The 14,861-nt window shown below is 32.4% G+C and overlaps 1 protein-coding gene across 36 annotated transcripts in view; it reads left to right on the forward strand.

Moving 5' to 3' along the window:
* Nucleotides 1–14,861, forward strand: part of LOC132111166 (adhesion G protein-coupled receptor L3-like) — a 277,367-nt gene that overhangs the window by 167,516 nt on the left and 94,990 nt on the right. For 28 of the 36 annotated variants that reach the window (XM_059518330.1, XM_059518347.1, XM_059518416.1 and 25 more), the window contains exons 5-6: nucleotides 378–392; nucleotides 11,245–12,045. In XM_059518330.1, the coding sequence (XP_059374313.1) occupies nucleotides 378–392; nucleotides 11,245–12,045 (816 nt within the window). The remainder of the gene's footprint in view (nucleotides 1–377; nucleotides 393–11,244; nucleotides 12,046–14,861) is intronic. The other 8 variants (XM_059518343.1, XM_059518533.1, XM_059518575.1 and 5 more) reach the window with 1 other exon arrangement.

Genomic DNA, 14,861 nt, shown 5'->3' on the forward strand with positions numbered 1-14,861 from the left:
CACACACACACACACTATAGTTTGTATTCTGTGTTTCTCCACAGGTCTCTGCTGGAAGTTTTGCTGCTACACAAACATGTTTTATCTCTTGTATTAAGTCGAGTGCACAGTGTGTGAGTTTTTCTGTCTGTGAATCTGCTCTCTTGAGTTTGAGAAAACGCTGTCGGTTTGGACCAAACTCTGAGCTGAGACGTTCATTACACAGTCTGACAGACGTCGATCAGAAATCACACAGTTTGCACTCCATTTCATTGTGACAAGAGCAGATGCTTGTTGTTCCTCAGGATGTTCTGTAGAAGAAGAAAATATCAAATCTTTATTTCATTGCTCTGATTTTCTCTCTCTGTCTCTGTTTTTCTCCTCCATGCCTAAAATAGAGGTGGAACAGAAAGGTAAAGATGTGTTTTTTCACCTTGTAAAGTGTCTTTGTGTCGGCTTTCTGCCAACATGTTTAACATTTTCTCAAGTAAACCATCTTTTTTATGTCTAAAATATTATTTTTAATGCTGGCTTTGTGATATTTAAACACACCATTCAGTGTTCAGTGTGCTTGTTAATATTATATTTGATCAGAGGAAATGTTATTTATGTGGTGGAGATTGTGATGTGGTGGGCTCATGTTTTCTCGTAGTTTTCAGCTTCATTTAAGTTCATGTGTTATAATGCTCATTTCTTACTGCTGCTCAAAACACACACACACACACACACACATACACACACACACACACACACACACACACACACACACAGAGAAAGAGAAAGAGAGAGAGAGAGGCACTCGTGACATTTTCATTTAAAAAAAAACATTTTTTTGGATGAAGAAAAGTGCATTGTGATATGATTTTCCAGAAGAGAAGACTATACATTTTAAATATATTATACAAATATATATGTATATTTCTGCTTAAAGGTATAATTTAATATTATTTTATTGTATTTCACTTATTTATTAATTTATAAAAAAATAAATAAATGTGTAAATAACTATTTTAACATTATTATTATTATTATTATTATTATTATTATATTGTTGTTGTTGTTGTATAATTATAGATTACCTTGGAGCAGAGATGTATTGAAAAGCATTAAACTTCACAACCAAAAGTCACAGTCCAAGTTGTTTTTGGAACCATTTGAAAGTGATTTAAATGATCTGTCCAAATGAACCGATTCAAAAAAAAGAAAAAAAGAAAACAAAGAGGTTTGTGTGTTTTGACATGCACAACGAAATCCTAATAAACAGGCACTGGCAAAATATTGATTTTCTTTTCTTTTTATTACTTTATCATTTTGTTCGTAACATTATGTCCATTTAGAAAAACAGCAAGAAATACAACAACAACAACAAAGAGGTTTTTGATAATCCTGTTTTTCTCTGGTTTTGATGCCAAAGCAATAGTAAAAATGTTTACAATAAAACACTTTTTTTGTCACAGATATGCAGCATTGCTGAGTATGTGATAATATCATCAATAACATCCTGAATTTATTACTAATTTTTTTTTTTCTTTTTTTTTAATGCTGCAGAATTTGCACCAATATACACATGCTTCACACACGCGTCCAGTTTGTCTGTTCAGGACTATACATATTATACATCCTTTTTCATCTGCCAGCTAATTAGATCTTCCAGCATCAGTGTATTGGCTAAGTGCTCGCAGAGCCCCGTTAGCACTTTAACAGTAATGATATTCATAATCTAATACCCATTTAAAACATCCAGTGAAGCCCAATCAATAAACCGGCCAATGAGCTGTCAGCATTTTAAATGACATCATTACGATAATAGTGCTGCTAACACCATCAAACACACACACACACACACACTTCTCAAGGCGGAATCTATCAGTGAATACACACGTGTTATTAAGTAGATCTCTTTTGCTTCATGAATCAGATTTTATATTGGAAATCAAGTGCCAAAATTGTTTATAGTGCAAACTGAAACTAAAATCCAATTTATTAATACCACCATGAACTGCACATACATAAAAATACTCCAAAACATTAATTTGGCAGGCTGAATAGGAAAATTCTCTTGAATTTTGATAGTTTCATGCTCCTTGTCCATATTGGCATCTAATGTGACCAGCCAATACTAAATAGCAGTTTATTTAGCATCAAAATACATAGAATTTTAGTCTTAACATGCTATCATTAATTAGTTTGGGGTCAGGAGATTTATTTATTTATTATTATTATTTTTAAATATTTTAATTTAATTTAAATAACATTTAATTTTATTATAAGAAATCGATACCTCAATTTGCATTAAATGTATTTTTTTTAAAAGTAATTTAACAAGTAATAAAAAATGAAGTGTTTTAAATGATGTTTTGAACTTTCTATTAATCAAAAGAATGCTGATAAATCTATTTCACAATGATTTAATAATAATAATAATAATAATAATAATAATAATAATAGTTATTTAGCTTTGCATCACAGGAATAGATTACATTTTAAAATATATTACAGTAGAAACAGCTATTTTAAATGGTAATAATAATATTTACAGCATTTGAAATTAAAATAATCTGCAGAAAAGTGATCAGCTGTTGTAAGTGGAGCATCATTGAGAAGCGCTGCTGATCTGAGATCAGAGATGAGCATTAAAACACATGCTGTATGATCAGTCTCAACTCCCTCATCCTCCTCTTCTCATCACTTCCTGGTGTTTTCCTCTCGCACACTTCATCTGGACTGGATCATATTAAAAACAATAGGTCAGCAAATAATGAAACCTACCACTGTTTACTGCAAACCCTGTGGCTTTCTTCTGTGGAACACATTTTGCAGAGCATGCACCTTGTTATTTCCATAAAATGCTCCGAAAACAACATTAAACATCATACGAGTGGTTCATATGTACTGTGCAATAATATATCAAGTGTCAATGGAAGCTCTGCATAAGGGACAGAGTGATATTTCCAGAGATTATTTAGCAGATGATTTCAGTAGATATATACAGTAGTTGTGATCTGGACTACTTATGGTGTTTTTTGTTGGTTTTGAAGCTTGACAGACAAGGTCACTGTAAACTGGGGTTTGCATGACTGCTCATTTTGATTAGTCCTCTAGAAAAGAAGTCAACTAGTTTGCCGTTCAGTGTTATGCCGCGTTCCAGTCGTGAGTCGTGGTTTGAAGTCATGAACCTGCCTGGAACGCAGCATTAGTCTTTAGTAAATATCTTAATATGCTCTGCAGCGTCAGAGCTCTTTGCTGTTTTTGGCAAGTTCAAAGCTGCAAATAGTTTTCCAGAAAAATAAATAAATAAATATAAAATCTTACCCAATTTGCTGATAGTTTTAACTATAAATCTGAACAGTAAATTACAATTTAATATTGTTTATCTTACACTTCAAGAAACCTGCAAAGCTATCTGAAAAACAATGCACAAATGCACTTAGGACAAAAGCTTGTTTTAACGCATAGTGTCGTCACACCAAATGTTGATTTAATTTAGTTAAGTTAATAGAAGTTAATTAATAAAATCTATTTATGGAATAATTTTTTGATGGTATAGTCACTTTACTGCATTTTTACACAAGTGCCTAAAACTCTGCACAGTGCTGTAGCTTTGCAGGTTTTTTGAAGCGTCTTGGAGACATTGCCACAGTTCTTCTGGATTGAGTCTGTCTCAGTTTGTTCTGTTTCTTCGTGTTATTCCAGACAGACTGATGATGATCAGATCTCTGTGTGGAGCACTGGCTGCTGTCAGACTCCTGGTGCAAACAAACATCTCACTGGATTATTACAATTAATGGCAAAAATAATGTTTGGAAATGTAAACTGATATTCACTACTGACACACTACAGCAAAACATAGAAATAACTGACTTAAAATACTAATGATCTAAGACTTTTGCACAGTTCGGTATATATATATATATATATATATATATATATATATATGAATCCAGTAGATGCAGGCCTAATAGACTCAACCCATTGGTGCAAAATACTCCAGTTTGCTTTCATGATACGGAAAAGAGAAGCATGAACATTCTGTCAAACGTCTGCTTTAGTGCTTCTCTGATTAAAGAAAGACAAATGGACTGACATGAGATTGACTAAATCAAGACCAATGATATTTCTGGCTGAACTATTCTTTGAAAACCCCTTCTTCACCTCTTTTCTCCATCCAGGGTCGGTCTCAGGCCTCGTCTGCCTCCTTCATTAGAGACTGTCTCTGAAGACTGTTTGTGTGTGTGTGTGTGTTGTAGCATCATTACAGCACTGTGATATTGACTGCAGGGTGTTTGGGGCTTCGCTTTAATCGCCGCTTTAAGACACAGATTGGAGCATTTGCTGGTTTCTGATGCAGCCGTTCACTGTATACTACTATAAAAATATAATCTGGATGGACAGTCAGAGAGTCATGTGTGTGTGTGTGTGTCTGTGTGAGGCATTAAAACGGTGCTGACGCAGGAACCAAAATGCCCACTTCATTAACCTTTACAACACCTGTGTAAGCCGTATAATTTCGGTCTCAGAGACGCTCAGACTAACTAATGGAGTCACGGAGCCAGAGGAAGCTTTATTTTTCACAGTACCAAGGAATGAAATGAGTTTCTTCAACTATGTAGACTTTTGGGAATTAAATTCCCTTAGAAGAAACTTTCCAAACTCGCTGGCTTATTTTGTCTAATAATGTGAACATAAATGCAGCACTGAAGAAATCTGACATTAAATCAGTAATTAATCAATGTAATTTCCTCAGCCGCATTGATCATATTAAATATGTTATATTATATACTTCTGAATATGTTATATTATATAATTATAAATTCTTCTATACTACAGTACTATTGTTGCATAATTTGGCAAAAAGAAGAAACTTTAGATAGAGCTTTATCAAGGAAATAAATTATTATTATAATACAATAAATTATTAAATATATTCACAAATAATTTTTCACACAATAAATATAAAACAAATTTTTTACTCTTTATTATTTTATGTTATATATTTTAAATAGATTCTCGTTCTTTTTGTATAATTTGTTAAAGAAAAGAGTAACTTTACAGACAGCTTTATTAGAGAACAAATTTTAATAATTACAGTAAATATTATCATCACACAAATCATTTTCAAAACCAGTAAATGTTGAAATACTTTATTACTGTTCAGTTTATACATTTTATAATATATTCAGTGCTTTAAGTTGCCCAAAAGAGGTGCCGGTACTCTATTATAGCCTATATATATATATATATATATATATATATATATATATATATATATATATATATATATATAATATTATTATTATTATTATTTTTTTTTTTTTTTTTTGATGACTCCCCTCATCCCCTGAGGTAACAACAACTATATTGAAGGGGTTTTATATACAGCAGTCAACAGACGACCTTATAAAAAATTATAAATCCTTTTAATAGTTTGTGGATTTGCTTCAGCTAGAATGTGCAAAATAATAAAATGTGCAAAATAATTTTGAAAAAATACCCTTAGAAAGAGCTACTGAACATAAATAAAATGTGCAAAAGGATTTTGAAAAAAATACCCTTAGAAAGAACTACTGCATTACTTCATTAGCTTGCGTCTGACCTGCAGCGATATCATTCTGGCTTGGTAGGGTGTCAGCCAGCGAGTCATCTGGAGAGCATATTAAGTGTTGTTCACTGTATTTGTATTTTTACCGAGCCGAGTGTGCGCGTTTCACACACCCTCTCTGGCCACGTTGAGTGGTTGAGCGGCAAAAGTGACGCACGCGCTTTTCACTTGTAAAACTTAAGGGTGTATGGGTAATGTAGTCTCTGTTCTCGGTGGGACGAATTAGGAAGCGTGCATTGTGAAGGGCGCTCTGAAAAGCGGCAGCACAGGCAAAGGATTAAAACCTCTATTAAAACTAGGGCTGTAGCTATCGAATATTTTAGTAATCGAGTATTCTACCAAAAATTCCATCGATTAATCGAGTAATCGGATAACATGTGTTTTTGCTTAATTTAAGTGCAATATTAATTATGCAAGAGAAAATAAGACTCCTGGGTCTCTTAAAATGAACAACTAAATTTCCTTTGTTAGAAAAAAAATATTTTTATTTTTTAAATGCATAGAATGCAATGCATACATCAAAAATAAACATTTAATTATTAATTTTTTTACATTTAATTAATAATTTAATTTATCTTTTAATTATTGAAAATTAACTTAACTTTTTGGTAAACAAAGGGGATTTACTATTAAAAATAAAACATGCAAGACATTTTGTGTGATTAAACCTTAAAAAAATAATGTTTCATTTTTTTTTTTTTTTTGTAGTAGGCCATGTACATTCTGCTGAACAATAGTCTTTAACCGGACTTTTATTTTGACAGGTTGACGTACCTTTACAGTTCTGTGTATGTGATGTGACGCTAGTTTTACTCAAATCAAACGGTCAAATGCTCATGAAGTGACTGTCAGAGCAGTTCTGGAGATGTTGTTCATGTGTTCACGACCTTTATTTATTAATATTTACAGATATTAGTCCATATCGTGATTTGATGTAAGTGCAATTACCTATTTTTGATTAATTCATTCAAAATTTGTCAAATTCCGTGCCATTCCGCGTTAAACTGTAAATTCGGTTTTAATGACTGTAGATTGAAACAGATGTCCAAATGAGGGTACCGGTACACTAAAAGCACGTTCTGGGCGCACGGAGAGGTGGCGGTACGCTCAAGAGCTATATTTGGAAGTGGTACTGAGTACCGTCCCACTTAAAGCACTGAATATATTACACATATTTTAAATATATTTTCACTCCTTTTGCATAATTTGGTAAAAAAAAAAAAGAAAGTTAAAAGTTACTTTTGCTGAATCTTTATTAGGAAATAAATTATTATAATAACTACAATAAATTAGTAATTTTAACACAATCCTCCAACTCCAGCTCCAACTTTATTTATAAAGCACCTAATAAAACAACGAAGTGCTGTTCAGTAAGTTATAGCAAATAATAAAATCAACAGTACACATCATACATGACAGACCAAAGGGTAACTACAGCGACAATATCTCAGCACTCATTCCTGATCAAAGGCTAATGAAAAAAATATATGTATTTAACTGATTCTTAAATTCATTCAGATAAAATAATTGTCGCAAAGACAATGGCAAACTGTTCCAAAGTCTTGGGGCAGCTACCGAAAATGCACTGTCACCTCTGAACTTTAATTTTGATCCAGGATGATCTTAATGATCTCTTTGACTCTTGAATATGAATAAGATCAGCAATGTATGGGGGTAAAATGTAAAATGAAAAATTAATTCTATAAGATATTGATAACCAATGCAATGATCTCAAAACTGGAGTAATGTGATCATACCCGTCAATAGTCTTGCCGCTGAATTTTGAACCAAAAAATTAGTTTGAGTACCGTAATAAAGTGAGAAAATATTAAAATATGAATAAACTTCTCCAAGTCTGTACATTCTAAGAAAGGCTTGATCTTACTAATCATTCTTAATTGGTAGAAGCTAACTTTGACAACTTCACTAATTTGAGAGTTAAATTTTAAAGCACTATCACCAATCACACTAAATTTTTTAAGTTGATTTTTCCTAAAAGAGCTTAGTATTCCTAAGTTTACTCGAGCCGTATCGCTCCTTTCAGAGGGACAACATATAATGATCTCTGTTTTCGATTCATTAAGACTCTAAAAGTTACACAGGCCAACAGATGCCCGAAGGCACTGGAAGAATCTGGGTTAAAAGACAAATACAACTGAGTGTCATCAGTGTAAGAATGAAATGACACACCATATTTATCCAAAATCAATCCTAACGGAAGCATATACAGAGAAAATAAAAAAGGTGCTAAAATAGAGCCTTGCGGGACACCACAAGAAATGGGTGCCACTGCTGATACAAATTCTCCCATACAGACCGAAAAAACTCCTATTTTGAAAATATGACTTTATCCATCTTGAGGCATTTCCACAGATACCCACAGATGTTTCAAGATGAGATATAAGTATTTGATGGTCAATTGTATCAAACACTGCTGTCATATCTAAAAGTAAAACTACAGTAAAATTTCCGAGATCAGTCGCAAGAAAAATATAATTAAAGACTTTCAGCAAAGCTGATTCAGTGCTGTGATGTTTTTTTAAAAACCTGATTGAAACACTTTACTGATCTCATTTGTATCAACAAATGACTGAAGTTGGGTGAGAATGCACTTCTCCATGATTTTAGCCAAGATTGGAAGTTTTGAGATTGGTCTAAAATTAGCTAACACACTTTTGTCCAAATCTGATTTCTTCAAAAGGGGTTGAACCAGTTCAATACATTATATGATTTATTTTAAATATATTTTCACACTTGTGTAATTTGGTAAAAAAAATAAAAGCAAAAATGAACTTGATAAAGCTTTTATTATAGGGAATAAATTATTTGAATTCTAAATTATGAATATTCTTCCCACAAATCATTTCACACAATAAATATTAAATAGTAATGGTTTATTTTAACATGTTTTCTTTATACATTACATATTATATTAAATATTTTAAATATGTTCATTCTTCTTGCGTAATGTGGAAATTGTATAATAAATCACACAATAAATAATGATTTGGTTTATTTTACTATACTCAGTTTATATGATATATATTTTAATTATGTTTACACTCTTCTTTCATTATATGTTGAAACAAACAAACAAACAAATAAATATACTTTAGATAAAGCTTTATTAGGGAATACATTATTATAATAATTGTAATAAAATATGAATAACCTTCACACAAATCATTTTCATGCAGTATATATTGAAATGGGTAATTTTACCCTGTTTAATTTATTAACATGTATTAGTTATTCACGTTATTTTTTTTAAATATATTTTCATAGTTTAGCATTGGAATCAAAAAGTAAAGCAGTGAAATCTGCATAAAAGCCATTTGTAGTAAAAACGAAAGCTGAAAGTAAAACACTTTAACAAGACCATTTTAGAGTGCTTTTTATTGTTTTCATAAAATCAACCACTGGAACATGAAAAGGAAGAAACAGGCAGATATGAAAAAAAAAACACATGTGTTTTGCTCGCTTACCACCATCTCTGTTATGTCTGATGTCTGTGGTATCAACAGATTTGACCCGTGCAGGAAATTAATTGGAATGAGTTTATATATTTCTAACCTAATCTGGTTAAGTGTATGGATCGCCGCAGTCGGACTTGGGCTTAAATCAATTTCTCGAGGCGAAAGCCCTGGAAAGAAACACAATCTTTCTGTTCTGATGCTGCGCCGCTGCTTAGAGCGAAGCTGAATGGAGCAAAATATGCTTATTATTAGTTTTGTGCACGCAGACGCAATAAATCATGTTGACACAAATTGACAATATCTTAGCATCGGGATGGAATCTGTTCAGATTGTAATAAATATAAGCTCATTATTATGTCTCCGCGGCCTCTGGCCCGTTTGACCAGCCGTCATTAATAAGCTGCCTGTTATTTATCAAAATTTTAAATGCCAACTTCAAGTCAAAATTAAATCTTTCTGCATGCATCCAATCTATCTCCTCGAGGGAGAGAGTTCAGATCCATCCAGATATAACACACCTGTCTGGAAGCTTCCAGAAACCCTTAAGACCTTGTTTAGCCACTTCAGGTGTGTTTAATTAGGGCTTAGCTCGACTCTTCTGGATAATTCGTGCTCCAGGAGTAAAGTTTGGTCCCCCTGTAGTAGATGCACATGCTTCTGAAGGACTGGCTCCCTCCTAAAGAGAAAAAAAATATATGATTTACTCAAAGTCATGTTTTTCCAAACCCTTATGAATTTCTGGCTTCCTGTGGACCCAAAAAAGACATTCTGAAGAAGTTGGAAATTAACAGGGGATTAGGACAAAAATGCCACCAGAATGAACAAAAATGGTTCAAGATGATGCGCCAGTGCATCAATGAATGCAAAAAAACATTGTTTAGGAAAGTTTGGGACGGTGTAATAAATTATGACAATCTTAACTTTTCCTATATATATATATATATCGACAGTATAGTAATGTGATAAGAGAAATTAAAAATGAAAGCAGTAAGATTGAAATAAAAGACATTCATAGCAAAGAAAAAAAAACTAAAGGTAAAATATTTAACAGGACTGTTTGCGTGTTTTATTTTTATTTTTGGAGTATGTGTTACAGGGAAATAGTGTATCAGTCTTTAAAAAATGTAAATATGTTACTTGCATTTCTTTGAGCAAATTTCTGATTGAAAATTATTTTAAAGTAAATCCACCAACTAAAAGTAAAAACACCACTTTTTTTAAATAAATGTTTTATATTTTTGCAAAATTTGAATTTTTAACTTTAAAAATGTTACTAATAATAATGTACAAATTGAATTCAATTAGCTGCATTACATGGCTGTTTGTCATCTGACTATAGTGCTTTCTGGATGCACACTAGTCTAGTTTAACTTGTCAGTCAAGCAGCGTCTTCATTTCTAAATGAATGCTTCCTGGCCAGAATGAGCTGAAATAGCATAATATGCAGCAGATGTAATGCATTGCATTGTAAGAGCATCCGTCATTGTCTAGTGAAAGTGATGTGGCACAATGTTTTTGAGCAGAAATACAAGAGATTTGACGTTGTTTGTATGTTAAAGCATAGTGAATAACATTTAATTCTCCTCCATAATCAGTGTTTATCGCTTTCCTTTTATATACGTGATGGATCACTGAAACCAGCCCACACTCTAAAAGCTATTGTCCGTGTTTCACTCCATCTTGAATCGCGCTCATGGAAAGCGCTTGAGAAACAGTGTCTCTTAAGTGACTCGTTACTCTTTCAACTCGTTTTTTTTTGTCTCGAGCAAGACTGTATGACATACACATTACATTATTTGACTGATGTTTCAGATAAAATACATACTTTGCATATAGGGAGGATTGGCTCTGGTTGTATTTAACCCAGCATTTTTTAGAGTGCAAATGTTTTGACCCATTATTTGGGTTACTACAAATTGCTGGGTCAAAAGAACACAATCGCTGGGTTTGTTCCTATTTTATCCAACGCTGAGCTGTATTTAACCCAGCATTTTTGTGTAAATGTGAAATTTAACCTACCATTTTTGTGCAAATGTGCAAAAGTGCAAATGTGTGTCTACTCAGCCGTCTAATCATATCATGTGACTGTGTGTCCAGAACTTAGCCATTATCCGCCATATCAAATGAAAATTAGCATGAAGTTCTTTCAAAACCACACTCACTTGTATTTCTCTCTTTGTTTGTCTGTAGTTTTCTTGTGCCCAGGGCTCCTGCGTGGTGTTTATCAGAGCGAGCATCTGTTCGAGTCGGACCACCAGTCGGGAGCTTGGTGCAAAGACCCCCTCCAGGCCTCGGATAAGATCTATTACATGCCCTGGACGCCGTATCGCACGGACACCCTCACCGAATACTCCAGCAAAGAGGATTTCATCGCAGGACGACCGACCACGACCTACAAGCTCCCCCATCGGGTGGACGGCACCGGGTTCGTCGTCTACGACGGTGCGCTGTTCTTCAACAAGGAGAGGACCAGGAATATCGTCAAGTTTGATCTGCGCACTCGCATCAAGAGCGGCGAGGCTATCATCGCTAGCGCAAACTACCACGACACTTCGCCGTATCGCTGGGGAGGCAAGTCTGATATCGATCTGGCGGTGGATGAGAACGGTCTTTGGGTGATTTACGCCACGGAGCAAAACAACGGACGGATCGTGATCAGCCAGCTCAACCCGTATACGTTACGTGTGGAGGGAACTTGGGATACGGCCTACGACAAACGCTCCGCTTCCAACGCCTTCATGATCTGTGGGATCCTGTATGTGGTCAAGACCGTCTACGAAGACGACGATAGCGAAGCCACTGGGAATAAAATCGACTACATATACAACACGGAGCTGAGCAAAGACGGCTATCTGGACATCCCCTTCCCCAACTCATACCAGTACATCGCTGCCGTGGATTACAATCCCAGAGACAATCTGCTCTATGTGTGGAATAACTACCACGTGGTCAAGTATACGCTGGATTTCGGAGTCCTGGACAACAGGCTAGGTAAGCTGGATCGTTGGCACAAGCTTTTGAAAACTAAGGTATTTTTCCCAAAGTGAATTGCACAAAAAAAAAATTTAAAAAAAATTGTTTTGTGCTGTTTAGCTCATGCCTGATCATCAGTTTGCTGGCGTGCACTTAAAAGTTAAATTAGAAGCCTTAACAAAACTAAATTTTTTAGATTACTTTTTAATCAAGAAAAAAAAAAAGAAATTAGAAATTAAGATATGCTTCAATATCATGTATTTCCTCTATTTTATATTATATTAAAAAGTATTTTTTTTAATTATTATTAGCAACGATAACAATAATAATCATAATAATACATTAATAATAATAAAAAAAAAAAAAAATAATAATAATAATAATAATAAATAAAATTTCATTCAATTTAACATTTTCTGATGAACTGTATATAAAGCAATAAAACCGAAATGCATCAATGAATGAAAGAACGCTGCAGTCATCAAGTGGTCTTAAAAGAAAATGAAGCCTATTTTTTAGGATTATCATTATTTCATTTCATTAACATAAATATGCTTAATCATATGTGAAATATGATTAAGCATATTTCACACCAAATTTCTCATTACTATGTGAATGTCCAAAAAAAACTTATGTGAAATAATAATCCTAAATATATAGCATTAGATTGTTACTTTCAAAATTTAATTAATTTAATTTATATATATAAAGTGCAATGCTCTACCAATTGAGCTTCAGGAAAACATTATATATATTTATATTTATATATATATAAATTAATTAATTTATTCGTTCAATAATTTATTAATGAAATAAATGAATAAATGAATAAATAAATAAATAAATATTAATGCATTTATTTCTGTATTTATTTAATCATGTTTTTAATGATTTATTTATATATTTCAGCATTTATTTAATCATTTAATTTTGAGTAATTTGGCCCTCCATAGAAAAAATAATAATAATTATATATATATATATATATAATTACAAAATAAATATATACAAAATACTTCTAAAATACAAAATTCAAATGAACAAATAACCTTTATTTCTTTTATGCAAAATGTGATCTTGTATATCTTATGCTTTTTGGGTGAAATATGACATGTTTTAATCAGACTCATTTTAGCGGGTGGAGCTGCTGGTGGGAATGTTATGGTTGTGAAAATGGAAACTTTTGATTTAGTGAAATGAGTTGTTTGGTGTCTGCGGGCAGCACACAGATCGAATGAGCTTGAATGTTGTTTGCTTGAGTTAGTGGTCGAACCAGAAACTTTGAAATGCGCTCTTTAATTGGAAAAGCATCAAATAAAGATTGTGGAGGGAAGCTCAAAGCTGCTTACTGAAAGTCGAAACGTCGTCAACTGACTGGCACTAATTACAGAGCGAATGTTTCTCAAATGCATGACATTAATTTCACTATTTAATTAAAAGCCTTTTGAAGAAAGAAAACTTTCATAAACATCTTCACTAACACTGTGGGAAAAACTGTTGCTGTTGCACAGGTCATATTGGTGGTCATTACTACGAGAAAATAATAACTGAAATCATCTGCAAAAAAAATAAAAAAAATCTTCCCACCATTTTTTCATGGTCACCCTCCTTGCCAGAAAAAGTATCATAGTTTCCACCACATTGTTAGAAAAATAAAAAATATATAAATAATGATAATAATAATAAACAAACTTTTTCAGCGGCAAAGCTATTATTACTATTATATCATATACTAGTCTAATTATTTTATTATATACCATTGTATATTAAATATATTTGAAAATGTATTCAATTTGAAATAAAGAAAAAGGTGTTTTATGTTTATATATTTATATATATATATTTATTATGTTTATATATATATATATATATATATATATATATATATATAGAAATGTAAAAAAAAAAGAAACATATATTTTATACCTGTAAAAATTATTTAAAATATGTAAAATATATTAAACCTGTTTCATGCATATCAGTTAATCTTAATTGATTTTGGCTGTGTGCAAAAGTAAATATTGTTAACATAAAAAATTTTAAATAATTATGCAAAAATGTACATTTGTTTTAAATCAAATTCACTTAGGTGTTTTTATTTTTTTATTTTATTTCATTGCAAAAATAAATAAAGTGCTAAAGCAACAATCTAAATTTTATATAACACTATTTATATATTTTGTAACTGTAAAATACATTCTAAAAGATATATATATATATATATATATATATATATATATATATATATATATATATATATATATATATATATATATAACCTATGTCTCAAGATATATTCTTCAATTTCCACTAAGGGAGCTCAAAGTCTAATTGTGAGAATAAGTAGTAGTGATATTTGATATTTGTCTTGGCCAGCAAGCTAACAAGAAGAGTATTCTCTTGAAAGCTTGTTTTCATTGACAGACAGATCTGTGTTCAAACTCACAATTATGTCTCTCTGGTGAAAGCAGCGGTTTGGAAGGCATGCATTTAATTACATTTTCCTGGTTGTACTTGATCTGTAAGATGAAGTTTTGGGCACAGTTGAATAGAAATGTTTTTGACAGAGAGGTAACAGCTGTGGCCACTTCACATTTACACTCTCGGCCTGTCATGAGCCGTCATCACATCAACTGCTGCTCCTTACCGCTGCTTTCTGCCAGAAATTGAACATGCTACTTATTTTATTTATTTATTTATTAGGCAGAATATAGTTTATATAGTCTATTGGACAGTGTTCAGCATCCAAATGCGCTAGTATTATAATCTAAACGCATTAGTTTTGCCATTAGTGTGAACTGTCATCCTCTATGGTCAGTTGTTCTGTGGAGCAA

The sequence above is a fragment of the Carassius carassius genome, chromosome 2 (assembly GCF_963082965.1).
Source record: "Carassius carassius chromosome 2, fCarCar2.1, whole genome shotgun sequence".
Lineage (NCBI taxonomy): Eukaryota > Metazoa > Chordata > Actinopteri > Cypriniformes > Cyprinidae > Carassius > Carassius carassius.